Source organism: Heterodontus francisci, chromosome 27 (assembly GCF_036365525.1).
Source record: "Heterodontus francisci isolate sHetFra1 chromosome 27, sHetFra1.hap1, whole genome shotgun sequence".
NCBI classification, from domain to species: domain Eukaryota; kingdom Metazoa; phylum Chordata; class Chondrichthyes; order Heterodontiformes; family Heterodontidae; genus Heterodontus; species Heterodontus francisci.
In genome coordinates this window covers 31,012,130-31,033,085 of record NC_090397.1, presented here as the reverse complement: position 1 = coordinate 31,033,085, position 20,956 = coordinate 31,012,130, and the positions used below count along the sequence as shown (strand labels likewise).

The 20,956-nt window shown below is 41.8% G+C and overlaps 1 protein-coding gene across 1 annotated transcript in view; it reads right to left on the bottom strand.

Moving 5' to 3' along the window:
* Positions 1–20,956, bottom strand: part of dus4l (dihydrouridine synthase 4-like (S. cerevisiae)) — a 107,501-nt gene that overhangs the window by 47,118 nt on the left and 39,427 nt on the right. The window contains exons 7-10 of the mRNA XM_068059646.1: positions 9,939–10,259; positions 9,617–9,762; positions 7,808–7,848; positions 1,309–1,415 (exon numbers count right to left, since the gene is read on the bottom strand). Coding sequence (XP_067915747.1) covers positions 1,309–1,415; positions 7,808–7,848; positions 9,617–9,762; positions 9,939–10,259 — 615 coding nt within the window. The remainder of the gene's footprint in view (positions 1–1,308; positions 1,416–7,807; positions 7,849–9,616; positions 9,763–9,938; positions 10,260–20,956) is intronic.

Genomic DNA, 20,956 nt, shown 5'->3' with positions numbered 1-20,956 from the left:
CTAAAGTTGACACCGAACCACATAAGGTGCTATCAGGACAGACGATCAGAAATTGGGTCAAAGAGACAGGCTTTAAGGAGTGTCTGAAAGGAGGAGAGAGTGGTAGAGAGGCAATCCAGACCTTAGGGCCTAGGCAACTGAAGAATTGGTCATCAATAGTGGGGAGTTATTTAAATTGGAGAAGCACAAGAGGTCAGAATTTGAGGAGCTCAGAGATTTTAAAGGCTTGTTGGGCTGGAGAGGTTAAAAGTAGGAAGAGATTTGAAACAAGATGAGAATTTTAAAATCAAGGCTTTGCTGGACCTGGAATCAATCAGCCGGTGCAGACACGATGAGCTGAATGGCCTCCTTCTGTGCCGTAACTTTTCAATGGTTCTATACAGGATGACTTAGAGTGAGTCAGGATACGAATCAAATTTATGTGGGGTGGAAGATGGGAAGCTGGCCATGACAGCATTAAAAGTCAACCTGAGGGGTAACAAAAGTATGAATGAGGGTTTTAGCAGATAAGCTGAAGCAGGGGCAGAGTAGGGCAACATTATGGAGATCGAAGTAGGCAGTCTTATTGATGAAGCGGATATGCGGTCAGTAGCTCATCGCAGCATCAAATACAAGACTAAGGTTGTAAAGAGTCTGGTTCAGCCTTAGACAGATGCCAGACAGAGGGATGGAGTCAGTGGCTAGGGAACAGAGTTTGTGGCGGACACCGAAGACAATGGCTTCAGTCTTCCCAATATTTAGTTGTAGAAAATCTCTACTGATCTAGTACTGGATGTCAGACTAGCAGTGTGACAAATCAGACAGAGGAGAGATTGAGAGAGGTAACGGCGAGGTAGAGCTGGGTGTCGTTAATGTACCTTAGGCAGGAGTAACCATTTGTGGGCTCGTATTTCACCATCTGTCCCTTACTCACTAGTCAGTCTGATGTTGTCAGGGGTACAAGGGTAATCAGGACTCCATGGCAGTGGATAACATGCAAGTATGAAGCATCCATGTTTCAAGGACAGATTTTATGTTGAAGATTAGTAGTAAAGGAGAAATGTCAATGTAATACATTGCCTTGAAACTGCAATTTCACAGCTGAAACAACCCATTGAAAACATTTTGCTATTTTTTGGATTTGTTTCATTATATATTCCCAAAACCAAACAACCTAAATTCCAATGCAACAATACCCTTTATCCTTCAACAGCTCCAATATAATGTGGACAGCATGTATATATATTTGTGGCTTCTGAAGCATTATTCAGAACTTGAAAACAAACCCCAACTAAATTATTAACAACCAATTTTGCTCTGCAAACCTACCTTCGAGGAGAGATAAATGGAAAACATAGTAACAAAACGAAGCCTATTTCTGCATACAAGAAAGACGCAACTGCAATCCACTGCAATGTCATTATACTTGGTGAAACCTACCAAGAGAAATCAAAATAGCACAACATATATTAGTGTTTAGAATCTATTCTTCATTTAAAACTCATGACTAGCAATTGATCTGCAGTAGCTTTTTCAGTTTGATTTCCAAGTTGCTCATGGGATGAAATTTTCAAATGACGCTAAACCCCTAATTCCTATCAATACACAACTTGTGACACAAGCATGGATAGCATTGCATGCTAGTGAGAAACTGCAACTTAACACCACTAGGACTTGGTTTTTACATTGCTTCATAACAGCTGTAACAATTTGTACTAGAAATGCTGGTGACATAGTCCTCTTCACAGAGATCAACTTGAGACAAATTTGCACGCAATCTCCAGACCAAAATCAGTTATGTACTCACATAGTGCAGCAGGTTCGAGAGACTGGTAGCAGAATTCACTGCCTCTGATTTTGTTTTTTTAAGTCTTCCAAAAGTAAATTTTCCCATTGTTATATTTAATAAATTCTTTATAACCAAAAGAAATTGGTACATTACCTAGGGTTACCAATCCTTCAGGATTGTCCTAGTCTTCAGGAATTTAAGATTAATGTCCTGGACACTGCTGCAAGCAATCTAGGAGAAAAAAAAGTATTTAAAAAAAGTACACTTTTTCTTCATTTTCTTTGAACACTTTCCTTTTATAAAAAATATTGGAGATGGGAAATTGGGTGTTTGACTGGGCAGGGCAGTGGGAGGCAGAAGGTCATGTGATGAAACCTTTAATATGTCCAACTCTAACATCACCATAGGCACTGTTTCACGCATTAAGACAGCAAATGTTCCACAGGCATTTTCCTACCTTTCAAATGAGTAAATCTACAATTACACTCAAAATTTGTATCCTTTAAAAAAGGACGTAAGGAAGCAACTTTCCCACAATTCTCTTTTTAGTTCTTCCAATCAGGTTTCCACTCCTCCCAAAGCACCAAAATAGCCCCAATAAAAATCATATACAATATTTTTGATGGCAGTGGTGCACTATCCCCCTCAACCACTCTGCATCCTTTGACATGATCAGCCACACCGTCTTCCTCTAATGCCTCTCCTCTGTTGTCAAGCTCAGTGGAACTACCTTTACTGTGTTGCATAATATCTCTCCAATGGCTCTCTTCTCACCTCTGTTCATTCACCTTAGATACTCCCCAGGGATCTATCCTTGGCCTTCTACTCTACCTCACCCACATGTAGCCCCTTGGCAACATCATGTGCAGACATAGGGTCCAGTACTTACTCGGCTAGTCGCCCCATCCTCCACCCTCTGCAAATTTCAGCTCATCCAAAACTGTTGTCCATATTCTACCGCACAGCAAATCCTGCCCATCAGCCCTGTCCATAATTATGTACAATGGCTCTCAGTCTTCCAGCATCTCAAATTTTAAATTTTCATCCTTGTCTTTACATCCCCCAGAAGTCTCAGCTATCCCCACCTCTGTAACCTCTTGCAGTATTACAAATTCTCCCTTCAAATTCTTCATCAATCTGACTCTGAATTCTTATGCATCCCCTTCTACGCCCACCAACTCTGACATTTCTTCCCTAATCTCCTTAACTTCTTTAATGCCCTTCTTAAAACCAACCTCTGATTAGATTTCTGCTAAGCTCTCCAAATATCTTTGTGATTCAGTAACTGTTCTTTTTTTTTTAAAGCTCCAGGGCACTTTTCTATACATCAAAAGGCACAAATTTTTGTTCTGGTGCACATGACTATGATGTTATCAAGTGCAATACTGATATGAAACACCACATTTTATACGTTAGCTCTCCAATGGAATTGTGCAGAAGTGACCTAAAGCACAGTTGCGATTATTAGTTGCAAAGGTGGCTTGTGTGTGTGTTTTTAAAAAAAAAGAAACTGTAATAGAATAAATCCAGGGATTTCTAGCGACTTAAAAACTGATCTTAATTAAAAGGACATTGGTATCTGCGTGTAGATTTGTAACTGACTTCTCTAATTTAACAAAAACATTGCTTTGTGTCAGCTAAAAGGAACGTGTGCATATGCTGATATATCATTTTTAATATTACTACCAGAAACTTTTATAAGGATGGAAAATTTACTAAATTTGCTGATGACACAAAGATAGGTAGGAAAGTAACTTGTGAAGAGGACATAAAGGGGTTACAAAGAGATATAGATAGGTTGAGTGGGCAAAGACCTGGCAAATGGAGAATATGGGAAAGTGTGAAATTGTCCACTTTGGCAGGAAGAATAAAAAAGATTATCTAAATGGTGAAAGACTATAGAGCTCAGGAATGCAGAGGGATCTGGGTGTCCTAGTGCATGAATCGCAAAAGGTTAGTATGCAGATACAGCACGTAATTAGGAAAGCTAATAGAATGTTATCATTTATCGTGAGGGGAATTGAATACAAAGGTAGGGAGGCTATGCTTCAGCTGTACAGTGCATTGGTGAGACCACATCTGGAGTACCGTGTACAGAACTGGTCTATTTATTTAAGGAAGGATGTAAATGCGTTGGAGGCAGTACAGAGAAGGTTTACTAGACGAACACCTGGAATGAGCAGGCTGTCATACGAGGAAAGATTGGACAGGCCAGGCTTGTATCTGGTGGAATTTAGAAGAGTCAGAGGCGACTTGATTGAAACATACAAGATCCTGAGGGGTCTTGACAGGGTGGATGTGGGAAGGATGTTTCTCCTTGTGGGAGAATCTAGAACTAGGGGTCACCCATTTAAGACAGAAATTAGGAGAATTTTCTCTCTGAGGGTTGAGAGTCTTTGGAATTCCCTTCCTCAAAAGGCGGTGGAAGAAGAGTCTTTGAATATTTTTAAAGGCAGAGGTAGATAGATTCTTGATAAGCAAAGGGGTGGAAGGTTATTGGGGGTAGATGGAAATATGGAGTAATCAGTTCAGCCATGAACTTACTGAATGGCACAGCAGGCTTGAAGGGCTGAGTGGCCTACTCCTGCTCCTAATTCGTACGTTCGTATGAAACATTACACAGCATAAAGCATAGTTTGTTGTTCTTCTGAAGTTCAGATGCATGCTCCTTTAAGGCTACAAAGTTTAATTGATAAGTAAGCACTGGTAATTAACTTGCGATGGATTCACTCCATCAGTCTGAAAATTCAAACCTGTGGAAAGGTCAATCACAAGGCTGAAAACATTTATGGCTCTGGTAATGTGCTTCTGGAGAATTTTTACTACATAGAAAATAACTGCTTGTGTTTTTGTTCATTTACTTCAAACAAAAATCTGGATTGCTTATTGGTGTCTACAGTCACAGACTTCTCAAATATTTATGCAGAAAGCATACCTCTCATGGCATTGCTCAGTGAACCAGAAAAGCCTCCTAGGAGTCTTCAAGAAGATTTCAAGGAGTTTGCCAAAAAATAACCAGTAGAAATTCTTGTTTCTTACAGCATCTCAATCCTCCAGTCTCTTAACCAATATCTTTGCCTAACTTGTACTTCTGGGCTAGATATGGCCAGTCTGACTCTTCGGTTTATTTGGCACTTTGGATGGGCAATGCAAAGCCAAATCAATGCTGAGATTACAGGTGGGGTGGGGTTGGGGGACTAGAATGGGAGGGGAGGGGAAGATATGTTTGGTGTTGCCACCAGGCTGAAGCTGGCAGAAGATGAAGCTTTGAATGTGCAGGCTGGTAGGGTGGAAGGTCAGGTTAAGGGAAACCATATTGTGGTTCTGTGAGGTTGGGGGTTGTGGAGTAGGGATGACAACAGAAGTGCGAGAAATGGAACAGCTGAGGGTCCTGTCAACCAAGTTTGTTGCAGGATGGAATCCTCAGCTGAGGAGAAAGGATGATACACGGAAGCTGTGGTATGAGAGGTTGCATTGTCAGAACAGATGCAACAGAAACAGAAAAGTTGGGAGAATGGAATAGAGTCCTTACGAGAAGCAGGGTGGCAAGGAAGTGTAGTCAAGGTAGCTGTGGGAATGCCTATCCCCAGAAATGGAGACGGGGAAGTTGAGGAAGGGAAGAGTCAGAGATGGACCATGTGAAGACGAGGGAAGAGTGAAAATTAGAAGCAAAAAACAATTTTTAAAAACGATAAAATTTTCCAGGTCAGTGCAAAAGCAGGAAATGACACTGATGCAGTCAATAATATACTGGGTAAAGAGGTGAGGGAAGGGATCGGAGTAGGACTGGAACAAAGACTGTTCCACATGACCCCTATCACAGACCTTTCCTTTAGTTCTTTCCTCTTCTTCCCTCCTCCCCTTCCCGGCCTGGCTTAAAGACTGTTACATCTTAGCTTGAAGTGCTCCCAGTTCTGACGAAGGGTCACTGACATGAAACATAAACTCTATTTCTCTCTCCACAGATGCTACGAGACCTGAGTATTTTCAGCATTTTCTGTTTCTATTTAACATTTCCAGCATCTGCAGTATTTTGTTCTCATATCCTGTGTTAGTTTGTCTAATGAAAGAATTGTTGAATGCCCCAACACTGATGTGTTATCTGAAGATTGTTTGCCAAATTGCCTGCCACCTTAAGTTAATGAGGCTCTAAACAATAGTGCATTGAAAGCATCGAGACCGCCCTCAATGCAGCCCAGACTCTGCTTGTCATGGATGAGCTGGACGAACAGCCAACAAATTCGGAACTCAGTGATGCCATTGATTCTCTAGCCAGCGGAAAAGCCCCTGGGAAGGACTGCATTACCCCTGAAATAATCAAGAGTGCCAAGCCTGCTATACTTTCAGCACTCTACGAACTGCTTTGCTTGTGCTGGGATGAGGGAGCAGTAACACAGGAAATGCGCGATGCCAATATCATCACCCTCTATAAGAACATGTGTGACTGCGGTGACTGCAACAACTACCCGTGGAATCTCACTGCTCATCATACTGGGGAAAGTCTTTGCTCGAGTCACTTTAAACAGGCTGCAGAAGCTGGCTGAGCATGTCTACCCTGAGGCACACAGTGTGGCTTTCGAGCAGAGAGATCCACCATCGATATGCTGTTCTCCCTTCGCCAGCTACAGAAGAAATGCCGAGAACAACAGATGCTCCTCTACGTTGCTTTAATTGATCTCACCAAAGCCTTTGACCTCGTCAGCAGACGTGGTCTCTTCAGACTACTAGAAAAGACTGGATGCCCACCAAAGCTACTAAGTATCATCACCTCATTCCATGACAATATGAAAGGCACACTTCAACATAGGGGCACCTCATCAGACCCCTTTCCTACCCTGAGTGACGTGAAACAGGGCTGTGTTCTCGCACCTACACTGTTTGGGATCTTCTTCTCCCTGCTGCTCTCACATGCGTTCAAGTCTTCAGAAGAAGGAATTTTCCTCCACACAAGATCAGATGGCAGGTTGTTCAACCTTGACAGGATTGCGGCTGCCTGCAACGAATTTGGCCTAACCATCAGCCTCAAGAAAACGAACATCATGGGACAGGACATCAGAAATGCTCCATCCATCAATATCGGCGACCATGCTCTGGAAGTGGTTCAAGAGTTCACCTACCCAGGCTCAACTATCACCAGTAACCTGTCTCTCGCTGTAGAAATCAACAAGAGCATGGGAAAGGCTTCCACTGCTATGTCCAGACTGGCCAAGAGAGTGTGGGAAAATGGCGCACTGACACAAAAGTCCGAGTGTATCAAGCCTGTGTCCTCAGTACCTTGCTCTAAGGCAGCGAGGCCTGGACAACGTACATCAGCCAAGAGCGACGTCTCAATTTATTGCATCTTCGCTGCCTCCGGAGAATCCTTGGCATCAGGTGGCAGGAGCGTATCTCCAACACAGAAGTCCTCGAGGTGGCCAACATCCCCAGTATATACACCCTACCGAGCCATGGCTTGGCCATGTGAGCCGCATGGAAGATGGCAGGATCCCCAAGGACACATTGTACAGCGAGCTTGTCAATGGTATCAGACCAGTCTCCGCTTTAAAGACGTCTGCAAACGCGACATGAGGTCCTGTGACATTGATCACAAGTCATGGGAGTCAGTTGCCAACGATCGCCAGAGCTGGCAGACAGCCATAAAGGCGGGGCTAAAGTGTGGCGAGTCAAAGAGACTTAGCAGTTGGCAGGTAAAAAGACAGAAGCGCAAGGGGAGAGCCAACTGTGTAACAGCCCCCGCAACCAATTTTATCTGCAGCGCCTGTGGAAGAGTCTGTCACTCTAGAATTGGACTTTACAGCCACTCCAGGCGCTGCTTCACAAACCACTGACCACCTCCAGGTGCTTACCCATTGTCTCTCGAGACAAGGAGGCCAAAGAAGAAGAAACAATAGTGCATTGAAAGCTACCAAACTAAGTATCTGTACAGAGCAACATATCTTAATTCTATTACACCAGTGTGACCAGCACTGCATACGATGGAAGGCTTTTTAAAAAAACCACTGCACCCTGTTGGCAAGACATAAAAGCTCGTCATCTTACCTCTAGTTTCCAACCTTTCCCAACGTAGCACTCCCTCAGTACTGCACAGGAGATTTGCAATCAATTTTCTAGTAAGTAAAACAAATATAGTAATAAACATTTGTTTAATTGTATAACTAAAATTTTTATACAGAAAAGGTACTTGCGCTGTGCAAGAGTGGGATTTGTATAACATGGGGCGGGGGAAACCTCAGAAGGAAAAAAGTTGAGAATCCCCATTTTAATAGATATTTATAGTAAGTGATAATAAAAATAAGAAATGCTGAAAATACTCAGCAGGTCTGCAGGCATCTGTGGAGACAGAAGCAGAGTTAATGTTTCAGATCAGTGACCCTTCATCAGAACCGGCAAAGGTGAGAAATGTAATAGGTTTTAAACAAATAAAGCGGGGGTGGGGCAAGACATAACAAAAGTAAAGGTGTTCATAGGACAGGATCACAGAGAATAACTGACCAGAAGGTCATGGAGCAAAGGCAAACAGTATGTTAATGGTATGTTGAAAGACAAAGCGTTTGTGCAGAGAAAAATGAACAGCCCTGGCCCAAAGCACAAACACAAAAAAAAAGTGGACAGGCACATGGTAAGAAAAATGATGAAACAAACTAAAATAAAATAAAAAGAAAAAAATAACTGAAAATAAAAAGGGGGGCCCATCATGCTCTAAAATTATCGAACTCAATGTTCGGTCCGGCAGGCTGTAGCGTGCCTAATTGGTAAATAAGATGCTGTTCCTTGATCTTGTGTTAATGTTCACTGGAACACTGCAGCAAGCCCAGGACAGATATGTGGGCATGAAAGCAGGGGGAGGGGGGGGGGGGGGGGGGGTGCTGTTGAAATGGCAAGCAACCGGAAGCTCGGGGTCATGCTTACCGACTGAGGTATTCCACAAAGTGGTCACCCAATCTGCGTTTGGTCTCCCCAATGTAGAGGAGACCACATTGTGAGCAGCAAATACAGTATACTAAATTTTATTTTCATTTTTTTTCTTTCTTATTTTAGTTTGTTTCAGCATTCATTTTTCTAACCATGTGCCTGCCCACTTTTTTTTTCATGTTTGTGCTTTGGGCCAGGGCTGTTCATTTTTCTGTCCATTAACACCCTTGCTGCACTAACACTTTGTCTTTCAACACACCATTTGCCTTTGCTCCATGACCTCCTGGTCAGTTATTCGCTGTGACCCTGTCCTATCAATACCTTTACTTTTGTTATCGCTTGCCCCACCCCTGCTTTATTTGCTTAAAACCTATTGCATTTCAAACCTTTGCCAGTTCTGTTGAAGGGTCACTGACCTGAAACATTTACTCTGCTTCTCTCTCTCTGCTGCCAGACTGGAGTATTTCCAGCATTTCTTGTTTTTATTTCAGATTTCCAGCATCTACAGTATTTTGCTTTTATTTTATAGTGATATCTGGAACATAATCTACCATGAAACAAACAGATGACAGGCAAATTGTTCCTTTCCTTCCAAATCTAAAACAAAATAGTCGTTTGGTAGTAAAGAACTTGAGGAATTGCTGAAAATAGAGACATGTTGTCGAAGCGTTTCGTCTGATGAGCACAAGACGAAAAGCTTCAACATGTCTCTATTTTCAGTAATTCTCAAAATTTAACACACTTGTTACGACCTCAGTGAGATTGTTAATGTTAAATTACGAGATGTGAACACCCCAGACCAAATTAAAGAATTACATGCCAACATTTCACATTTTAAGACTTATAACAACTAAAAGAAATCCCCACTAACTAAGTAGTACTTTGTAAGTAGCTGATACCCCAAATTACTTATTAAAACACTTGGAAAACTCATACCACACTTATACGTTACACAGTCCTCCTTGATGGCAAAATCTTTGCAGTTAAAAGTCCTAAACTCCTCCCAGTTGCAATGGGTTGGATCTCCCAGACTTTTCTCAAAGCCAATATCCTCTTTGCTCACTTCTCCAAGCACTTTTGACCTGGATGTCCATAAATAAGGCAATCCCTGGTGATCCTGTTGGTCTTTTACTTCTCCGCCAACCTCAACTTTCAAAACAGGTTTAAGTCTTTGCAGCCTTTTGCTGTATCAGTCTTCTCATAGAGGTGTTCCCTCTCTCTCTCCCTTGAGGCTGCCACCTCTGGTCATCTTTCTCACAGCCTGTTCTGAGGCTGCAACTGCTGGTCTCCTTTCTTACAGCCTGTCTGCCTTTGGAAAATCTGTTGACATTTGATTCCAGATAAATTTAACAGTCCAATGTCCTTTTCCAACATCCACAAGTCTAGCTTCAGCAGAGCCACCCAGGATTTCCATTGTTTCCAGGTGTTAGAAGCAGCCATGCACATGTACATCTTGGGAATCACTGACGCCTTGGGCTGAATTTCACATGTCCGCTGCCGATCTCGGTGGCCCATCCCCGGCAATGGCGTCAGGCGCCATTGCGCAGGATCCGATGCCATTTTTAAAAGGCTTCCAGCCCTTCCATTTAGTTTATACATTTAAAGAATTAGGCATTTTAAATTGAATTTTTAAAAAATGTTCCAAGCTCCTCTCCCACCCCCCAATAACCATACAGTTAATTCGTTGCCCTCCCCCACTCCAAAATACTTACCTTGTGTACCTTACCTAGCCCCCCCAAACTTTATACTTACCTATCTCCCCGCAAAGTTTATAAACTTTTAACTTCAACCCCTTCCCACTATCTCCTAGATCAATCAGAGTAGCTTGACCTTGCTACATCCCCCACTGAAATACTTAACTGCTTCCTCTCCCCACCAGTGTCCCGCATCTTCGGATCTCCGGATGGAGATCCGAAGACGCGGGAGTGCCAGCCACCGGCACCAATATTTGAGCGGGATGGCCGGCGTGAGCAGGTAGATGATTAATTAGTTAATTTGCATATTTAAATTCTGCTCCTGTCACCGAGCAGTGGGGTGGGTGGGGTGGGTAGGGTGGGCCGCCACGAGGCTTGCCGCTGCTGGCAATATCGGGCAGGGCCTTCCCAGCATTGCCTCTGCCGGAGGCATTTTCCGGCTCCCCCCTTGCCATGACCCCCGACATCGGGGGTTGGGGGGGTGGTGAGGGGGTGCGGGGTTGTAAAATCCAGCCTCTTTGTTTATGATCTGAAAGTCTGGGAGGGGGAAACCCATTGTTCTACAAGTGTTGTACCCGTGAAATCTCTGCTTTTCAAGAAGTGTCTTTGATCCGTGTTCTCCGTTGTCCTGGTAACCAAGATTTCTGTCTTGTCTTTAAGCAGAGTTGACGTGAGGTCACTCAACTTCTCTGACTCCATCTTAAACTTTTAAAAATCACAGTTTTGAAAACACAAATCGTGTTACAAAGTCTAGCATTCATAACACACTGAATTTAAAAGTTTGCCAAATTCAACACCCATTAGCTTTAGAACTAAAGTGTGAGAAACAGCTTAGCAGTATTGTGGCATGTTGAATGACTTCTGTCAGCATCACTGCCAATAACAACCTGCAGTAATACATTTGGTAGGGTAATATTTGTCAATAAGAAAATAATTAATCAACATTATAGTAGCATTAAGTCAATTAATACAGTACAATGCTCTTGTGATAAACATTTTTGAAACTTGCACAGAATACTGGTTAGACGATACTTGGGAACACAGTTCTGGTTTCTATATGACAAAAAGGATACAGAGGTATTGGTGCAAAAAAGATTGATAAGAACGATACCAAAACAGAGAAGTTATAACTATCAGGAACGTCTGAACAGATTGGGGCTCTTTGGAGAAAATAGAAGGCTGAGAAGTGACCCAATAAAGGTAGGGAAATATAGGGACAGGTGGGGATGTGGTAGGGATATGGGATTAGTGTAGGATTAGTATAAATGGGTGGTCGATGGTCGGCACAGACTTGGTGGGCCGAAGGGCCTGTTTCAGTGCTGTATCTCTAAACTAAACTAAAATTGTGAAGATGTTCGATAGCATAGACATAGCGAAAATGTTGCTGCTTTTCAGGGAATCCAAAACTAGCGGTCAGAAAAATAAAAAAAGGCACTAATAAACCTAATAAGGAGAATCACCTTTATCCAGAAAGGTTAGGATGTGGAACTTGCTACCATATGGATTAGTTGAGGTGAATAACATTAACATATTTAAGGGGAAGCTAGATGAGTACATTAGGGCGAAAGTAATAGACGGTTATGCCACTAGAATTAGATGAAATAGAGTGGGAGGAGGCTTGAGTAGAGCATAAACTGATAAGAGCTGTTAAGTGGCAAGTAACATTCAGGCTACACAAGTGCCAGGCAATGACTATCTCCAATAACAGCAAATCTAACCATCTCCCCCTGACATTCAAAGGCATTACCATCACTGAATCCCCCACTAACAACATCCCGGGGGACTTACCATTAACCAGAAACTGAACTGGACCCGCCATATAAATACTGTGGCCACAAGAGCAGGTCACAGGCTGGGAATTTTACATCGAGTAACTTGCCTCCTGACTCCCAAAGCCTGTCCATCATCTGCAAGGCACAGGTCAGGAGTGTGATGGAATACTCTCCACTTGTCTGGATGAGTGTAGCTCCAACAACACTGAGGAAGCTCGACATCATCAAGGACAAAGCAGCCCGCTTGATCAACACCCCATCCACCACCTTAAACGTTCATCCTCCACCACTGCGGTGTCTACGATCTACAAGATGCACTGCAGCAACTCACTATGCTTCCTTTAACAGCACCTTTCAAACCTGCGCCCTCTACCGCCTCGAAGGCCAAGGGCAACAGATGCATGGGAACACCACCACCTGCAAGTTCCCCTCCAAGCCACACACCATCCTGACACAGTCGGTGGATGAAAATCCTGGAACTCCCTTCCCAAAAACACTGTGGGTGTACCCACACCAGATGGACTGCAGCAATTCAAGCAGGCAGCTCACCACCACCTTCTCAAGGACAATTAGGGATGGGTAACAAATGCTGGCCTTGCCAGCAGTGCCCATATCCCAGGAAAGAATAAAAAAAAGACACTTGCGTAGGCCATTTTGGCTAAATGGCCTATTTCTGTGCTGTCATTTTTTTGTAACTATGTAAATAATTCATAATTCATAGCACTTGATGGTACGAAAAGTAAATGAAGTACGTATATAAATACAAGTATGAGTAATATATCAGTCCATATTTAAACATCTGGAGCTGGAGTGAAGAAAAACAATAATTCCACTTTGCTGTTGTGCAGACTGTGTGTGAAACAATTATAGTAGCCCAGAATTTCCTGAAAAAATGTGAACGAAACAGTTATTAAAGTTGCAAAGTGGCCAGCAACTTTTGGTGAGGAAGTGAAGCCCTGCAAATCACTGCAATTCACCACTCAGCTTTCAGCTTTGCCTTTACCCTCCCTGTGTTTTTCATGAATTTGCTGCACTTGAATAATGAACCATTAAACTCGCCAGAGAAAGTTAAGCCTAGTAATTAACCCATGAGGCACCTTTTCAATGACATATAATTATTAATGACTACCAATCAACCTTTCATCTAAAAAGAGAATTAGAAATGTAGTGTTTCATTCCTTCAGAAAGTGAATTGTTAATGGAGATTTTAAAAATGTTAAGCTTCAATTTTAAAATAAACTTAGTTTACCTTTCTGTCCCTTTTCTCTTTCTTAATGCAATCTTTTTTTCCCCTTTCTGTAGCCAATTTGACATTGAATTCACCCACTCTAATTCACCTCCTTCTCAGTCTTTCCTCGATTTCTCAAACCCAACCTTCACTGGTTAAGGAGATACACTGTTGATCACTAAGGTCCCAGATGCCCTGTTAGTAGCACACGCTTCCAGCAACTTCGTGGGAAAAAATGTTTTGAGATGAAGAATCCAGGAACAAGTCTAGCTAATAGGGCATGCTACAACATGTAACACTCCAGCAAATTCTGGGCCATTGCTTATTATTGTATAAATTCTATAATCACTGGACTGCAAGTCTACACACTGCTCAGATATCAAAATAATTTACTTACTAAATACAATATTCAGCAGCCAAAGTATTATGCAGCTCTGTGGTAGAACACCAGCATCCTACATCTAATGGAGTTTTAAGTTACAATATATTGTTCATTTAGACTGTAAGATTTCTCCACAAAAAAATCAAATCAGAAAAGTTTACAGTGCAGAGCATTAATTTAAAAATGTTCATTTGCACTCACATGAAAAAAGTTAATTCTAACAAATCCCTCTTGGCATAAGAAAAAAGGACAGGCCAGAAAAACAGGGGATAACAAGAGAGAGTACAAGCAAGACAATTCCAGTGCCCCAGTGATGGGAGGACATTGGGATAAAAGAAGAGAGGGCATTTGCAGTTTAGCAGACTGGCATAATTGATTGGGCTTTAAACTGGTCTGAAATCCAATGCACCCTGATGGGATTACCTCTCTTTTGCCTGCAAGGATCCACATAAGATAGAAGACACCCTATCACAGACCTGAACAAAACTGAAATAAAAACAGAAAGTGCTGGAAATACTCAGCAGGTCAGGCAGCATCCGTGGAGAGAGAAGCAGAGTTAACGTTTCAGGTCTGTGACCTTTCATCAGACCTGTCCCATCAGATCCATTCTTATGAAAGGTCACAGACCTGAAACGTTAACTCTGCTTCTCTCTCCACAGATGCTGCCTGACCGGCGGAGTATTTCCAACACTGTTTTTATTTCAGATTTCCAGCATCTGCAGTATTCTGCTTTTATCTGAACAAAACTGACACTGATTGGTAATTTCCCTCAGATGCCACAGGATCACAAATGGAAAAAAGGAAAAATGTCACAATACTGCAAGTACACAGCAGTACTTCTTTTTTTTAAAAAAAGGCAGTAGTTAAAACATTTAACAGCATTAGCTCAGGAACACTATAAATGCCCATGAGTGTGTCAGCATATAGAGGGAAACAAAGGCAAGTTCAGACATCAGGAATTTTAAGTTGAGGAAAAAGTCAGGAAATGTGGTTTCCTTTCTTTGTGAATTACATCAAGTTTACAAGATTATTGACAAAACTGAACCCAACAAATTGTTCATCATGAATGGCCGATACTAGAAAGCATGATTTAAAATTAAAATGTATGCAGGAAACAGGGAAGTCAGGTACAACTTATACACAATAAAATTGCTGAATAAGTTGTCAGACAGCATTACTGAAGCAGACAACTGGATGATTTTCTGGGAAAAAGGGGACCGATCACTACATCCTGGTAGGCATGTGGGACTGAAACAGGCAGGGGTGAGCTAATGCACAAGCACCAGTAAAACTCACCATAGCACAAAAAACATGCATACAAGTGCTGGATCAGTTTCAGTTAAGCATCATATATTGCAAATTATGATCTGCTTTATTAATGCAGTGTATAGATTGTCTACAGTATTCCTTTATGCATTTTACTACATCTTTTCATTTTAATGGCAGAAGTGTGCAGAGAAATTCTTAATCCGACTCTTAGAGCCAAGACTGATTTGGATCAAATAGCTTTTTCCTAAAAATAGGGTTCTAACACACAATTCTAGTTGTCTAAAAGTGTTCCTTTCCCAATTAAAATATTCATTTTAATGAGGAACAAAATAATTATGCCAAAGAAAATAGCGTTTCTCTGTTTCTCTCTCTCTCCACAGATGCTGCCTGACTTGAGTATATCCAGGATGTCTTTGAGGGAGCAAGGACAGAATCCATTTGGTTAGAGTTGAGAAGCAAAAAAAGGGTATGATCACGCTACTAGTGGTATTCTATAGAGCACCAAATAGTGAGAGGGGGACAGAGGAGCAAATCTGTATGGAAATCAGATATGCAAGACCTATAGAGTGGTGATATTGGGGGACTTCAATTACCCAAATATCGTTTGGGATAATTTTAGAGTAAAGGGCAAGGAGGGGGAAGAATTTCTGAAATGGGTTCAGGAGAACTTCCTTGATCAGTATGTTCACACCCCAACTAGAAAGGAGGCATTGCTGGATCTCGTGCTGGGAAATTAGGTGGGCCAAGTGCTTGTTGGGGAGCACTTGGTAAGAGTGATCATCGTATCACAAGGTTTAGACTAGTAATGCAGAAAAGCAAGGAATGAAATAAGATAGAAAGTCTAGATTGGAAAAGGACTAATTTCAATGCGATGAGAAGGGATCTAGCCAGGGTAAAAAGGAACCAAAGACTGACAGGAAGAGCTGTATTGGAATAATGGGTTATCTTTAAGGAACAGATGCTTCAGGTACAGGCTAGGTACATTCCAACAAGGGTGAAAAGTAAGGGAACCAAAAATAGGGCTCCTTGGATGACGAGGGAGATAGAAATTATGAAGTAACAGAAAAAGAGGGTATATGATGCATGTCAGGTGAATTCGTCGCGTGAGAACCAGGCCATATACAATAAGGTGAGAGGGGAGGTGAAGAGGAAAATAAGACTGGAAAAGAGAGAAACATGTGAATAGAATGGTAGTCAACATAAAAGGCAACCTAAAAATCTTCCAATGGTATGTCAATAGTAAGCAGGAAGTGGAGGTGGAGTGGGGCATTTTCAGGACAAAGAGGTGTTATATGCTTAGAGGCACAGTGCAAGGCTAACATACTTGGCATCAGTGTTCACTAAGGAAGTGGAGGCTGACAAAATATTGGCAGAAGAGGAGAGAGTAGAGGCAATGAATAGGGTTAAAAATTGAGGGCGAGGCTTTCATCGCTGGTTGCTAAAGGAAGGTAGCTCTATTAATTCATGATGACATTAGTAAGGTTGTGAGAAATGACCTCATTTCAGATCAAGATGTAGAATCAGTTTGGGTAGAGATAATAAATAGCAACGGTAAGAAATCACCTGTGAGAGTAGTTTAAAGGCACCCCTAACAGTAGCTACACTGTAGGACAGAGTATACAGGAAGAAATAATGGAGGCTTGTAAGAAAGGTACTGCAATAATCATGGGTGATTTTAATTTTCATATAGATTGGATGAATCAGATTGGCAAAGGGAGCCTGGAAGATGAGGTCACAGAGTGCATTTGGGACAATTTAGTACATTCTAACTAGGGAGCAGGTTTTTAGAACTGATAATGTGTAATGAGACAGGATTAATTAATCACTTCATAGTAAAGGAGCCTCTCGACAACAGTAATCATATTCAGTTTGGGAGGGTGGGTCTAAGGTTAGTGTCTTTAACTTAAATAAAGGCAATTACAAGGGTATGAGGACAGAGTTGGCTAAAGTGAACTGGGAAAATAGGTTAAAAGATAGGACAATAGAGAAGCAGTGGCAAACATTTAAGGAGATATTTCCTAACTCTCAGCAAAGATATGTTCCATTGAGAAAGAAAGACGATGAGTAGGATGCACCATCCCTGGCTAACTAAGGAAGTTAAAGATACTATCAAATTGAAAGAAAATGTGTATAATACTGAAAAGATTAGTGGTAGGTCAGAAGATTGGATAGATTTTAGACACCAGCAAAAAATAATTATAAAAAAGGAGGTGGAAATAAGATTATGAAAGCTAGCTAGAAATATAAAAACAGATAGTAAGAGTTTCTACAAGTAGGAAAAAGGAAAACAGTAACTAAAGTGAGCATTGGTCCCTTTGAGGGTGAGAGTGGGGAATTAATAATGGGCAACAAGGAAATGGTGTAAGTGTTGAACAGGTATTTTGTGTCCTTTTTCACTGTAGAAGACAAAAAAAATCCCAAGAATACTTGAAAACCATTAGGTAAAAGGGAGGGTGGAACGTAAAACAATCACAATCACTATCACTAGGGAAAAGGCTGGGAAAACGATTAAAGGCTGACAAGTTACCTGGACCTGATGGCTTACATCCTAGGGTCTTAAAAATGGTTGCAGAGATAGTCGATGCATTGGTTATGATCTTCCAAAATTCTCTAGCTTCTGGGAAGGTCCCCACGGATTGGAAAATCACAAATTTAACAAGAAAGGAGGGAGACAGAAAGCAGGAAACTATAGGCCAGTTAGCCTAACCTGTCATAGGGAAAATACTAGAATCCATTATTAAGGAGGTAATAACAGGACATTTAGAAAATCATAATACAATCAGACAGAGCCAACATGGTTTTGTAAAAGGGAGAAGGTGTTTGATTAATTTATTAGAGTTCTTTGAGGAAGTAACAAGCAAGGTGGATAAAGGGAAACTAGCAGATGTGGTGTACTTGGATTTTCAAGAGACATTTAAATAAGATACCACCTCACAGGTTACTACACAAAATAAGAGCTCATGGTGTAGGGGGTACCATATTAGCATGGATAGAGAATTGGTTAGGCAAGCTGTTACTAGTGGATTGCCACAGGGATCAGTGCTGGGGCCTCAGCTATTTACAATCTATATCAATGACCTGGATGAAAGGACCGAATGTATGGTAGCTAAACTTGCTGATGACACAAGATAGCTCAGAAAGTAAGCTGTCAAGAGTACATAAATAATCTACAAAGGGATTTAGATAGGTTAAGTGAGTGGGCAAAAATCTGCCAGATGGGGTACAATGTAGGAACATGTGAACTTGTCCACTCTGGCAGGAAGAATAGAAAAGCAGTATATTATTTGAATGGAAAGTCTGCAGAACTCTACAGTACAGAGGGATCTGGGTTTCCTGGTACACTAATCACAAAAAGTTAGTATACATGTACAGCAGGTGATTTGGAAGACAAATGGAATGTTGGCATTTACTGCAAGGAGAATTGAGTATAGAAGTAGGGCATGTTGCTACAGCTGTACAGGGCCTTAGCTGGAGCGCATCTGGTCTAATGTGTACAGTTTTGGTCTCCTTATTTAAAAAAGGATATAACTGCATTAGCAGTTCAGAGGAGGTTCACTTGACTGACTCCTGGGATGAAACGGTTATCTTATGAGGAAAGATTGAGCCTATACACGTTGGAGTTTAGAAGAATGAGAGGTGATCTTATTGAAACATATAAGATCCTGAGGGGACTTAACAAGGTGGATGCTGCGAAGATGCTTCCCCTTGTGGGGGAGTCTAGAACTAGGGGACACAGTTTAAAAATTAGGGATCTCCCATTTAAGGCTGAGATGAGGCGAATTTTCTTCTCTCATCGGGTCATTAGTCTGTGAAATTCTCTTTCCCAGAGAGCAGTGGAGGTTGAATCATTGAATATATTCAAGGCTGAGTTAGACAGATTTTGATCGACAAGTGAGTCAAGAGTTATGAGGGGCAGAAAGGAAAGTGGAGTTGAAATCAAAATCAGATCAGGCATGATCATATCAAATAGTGGAGCAGGCTCAAGGGGCCGAATAGCCAACTCCTGCTCCTAATTCTTGTAGTGGAGATAGCGAAGGAGCTTGCCATAATCTTCCCTGTATACGGGGGAGGTGTCAGAAGATCGCAGAGTGGCAAATGTGACACCCCTATTCAAGAAACGATGCAAGGACAGACCTAGCAACTATATGCCAGTTAGTTTAACATCAGTGATGGGTAAGGTTTTAGAAACAATAATCAGGAGAAAGAAAAATCAATAAGACACTTGGAAAGGTTTGAGTTAATTAAGGAGTGCCAGCACAGATTTGTAAAAGGGAAATCATGCTTGATTAATCTAACTGAATTTTTCAATGAAGTAATACAGAAGATTGATGAAGGGAATGCAGTGGATGTTGTTTATATGGATTTTAAGAAAGCATTTGATAAAGTACCACATAAAAGGCTGGTTAACAAAACTGAGGCTCATGGAATAGGAGGATCAGCATCCAATTGGCTTAAGGACAGAAAACAGCTAGTAATAGTAAATGGTTGTTTTTCAGACTGGACGACGGTAGACAGTGGTGTTCCCCAATGGTTATCAAAGAGGTGGTGCTGGGCGTCTTGCAAAGCATTAAGGTCGATAAGTCCCCAGGGCCCAATGGGATCTACCCCAGAATACTGAGGGAGGCAAGGGAGGAAATTGCTGGGGCCTTGACAGAAATCTTTGTATCCTCATTGGCTACAGGTGATGTCCCGAAGGACTGGAGAATAGCCAATGTTGTTCCTTTGTTTAAGATGGGTAGCAAGGATAATCCAGGAAACTATAGGCCGGTGAGCCTTACGTCAGTGGTAGGGAAATTATTGGAGAAGATTCTTCAGGACAGGATTTACTCCCATTTGGAAACAAATGAACTTATTAGCGAGAGGCAGCAAGGTTTTGTGAAGGGGAGGTCATGTCTCACTAAATTGATAGAGTTTTTTGAGGAAGTGACGAAGATGATTGATGAAGGAAGGGCAGTGGATGTTGTCTACATGGACTTCGGTAAAGCCTTTGACAAGGTCCCTCATGGCAAACTGGTACAAAAGGTGAAATCACACGGGATCAGAGGTGAGCTGGCAAGATGGATACAGATCGGTTGGAGACTTGGGCGGAGAAATGGCAGATGGAGTTTAGTCTGGACAAATGTGAGGTAATGCATTTTGGAAGATCTAATACAGGTGGGAAGTATACAGTAAATGGCAGAACCCTTAGGAATATTGACAGGCAGAGAGATCTGGGCGTACAGGTCCACAGGTCACTGAAAGTGGCAACGCAGGTGGATAAGGTAGTCAAGAAGGCATACGGCATGCTTGCCTACATCGGTCGGGGCATACAGTTTAAGAATTGGCAAGTCATGCTGCAGCTGTACAGAACCTTAGGTAGGCCACACTTGGATATTGCGTGCAATTCTGGTCGTCACACTACCAGAAAGATGTGGAGGCTTTGGAGAGGGTACAGAAGAGGTTTACCAAAATGTTGCCTGGTTTGGAGGGTATTAGCTATGAGGTGAGGTTGGATAAACTCGGATTGTTTTCACTGGAACGACAGAGGTAGAGGGGCGACATGATAGAGGTTTACAAAGTTATGCGCAGTATGGATAGAGTGGCTAGTCAGACATAGATAGGCTAGCAGAACGGGCAGACAGGCGGCAGATGGAATTTAATACTGACAAGTGAGAGATGATGAATTTTGGCAGAAGGAATAGGGAAAGGCAATGTATACTTAAAGGCACAGTTCCAAAGAACGTGCAGGAACAGAGGGACCTGAGGTGCAAGTGCATCAATCTTTGAAGGTGGCAGGATAGATTGATTATTTTCTTTCCCCTGATTATTGTTTCTAAAACCTTACCCATCACTAATGTTAAACTAACTGGCAGATGTAGTAAAGCATATGGAATCATGGTTTCATAAATAAGGACATATTGAGTATATAAACAGAGAAGTTATGTTGAAACT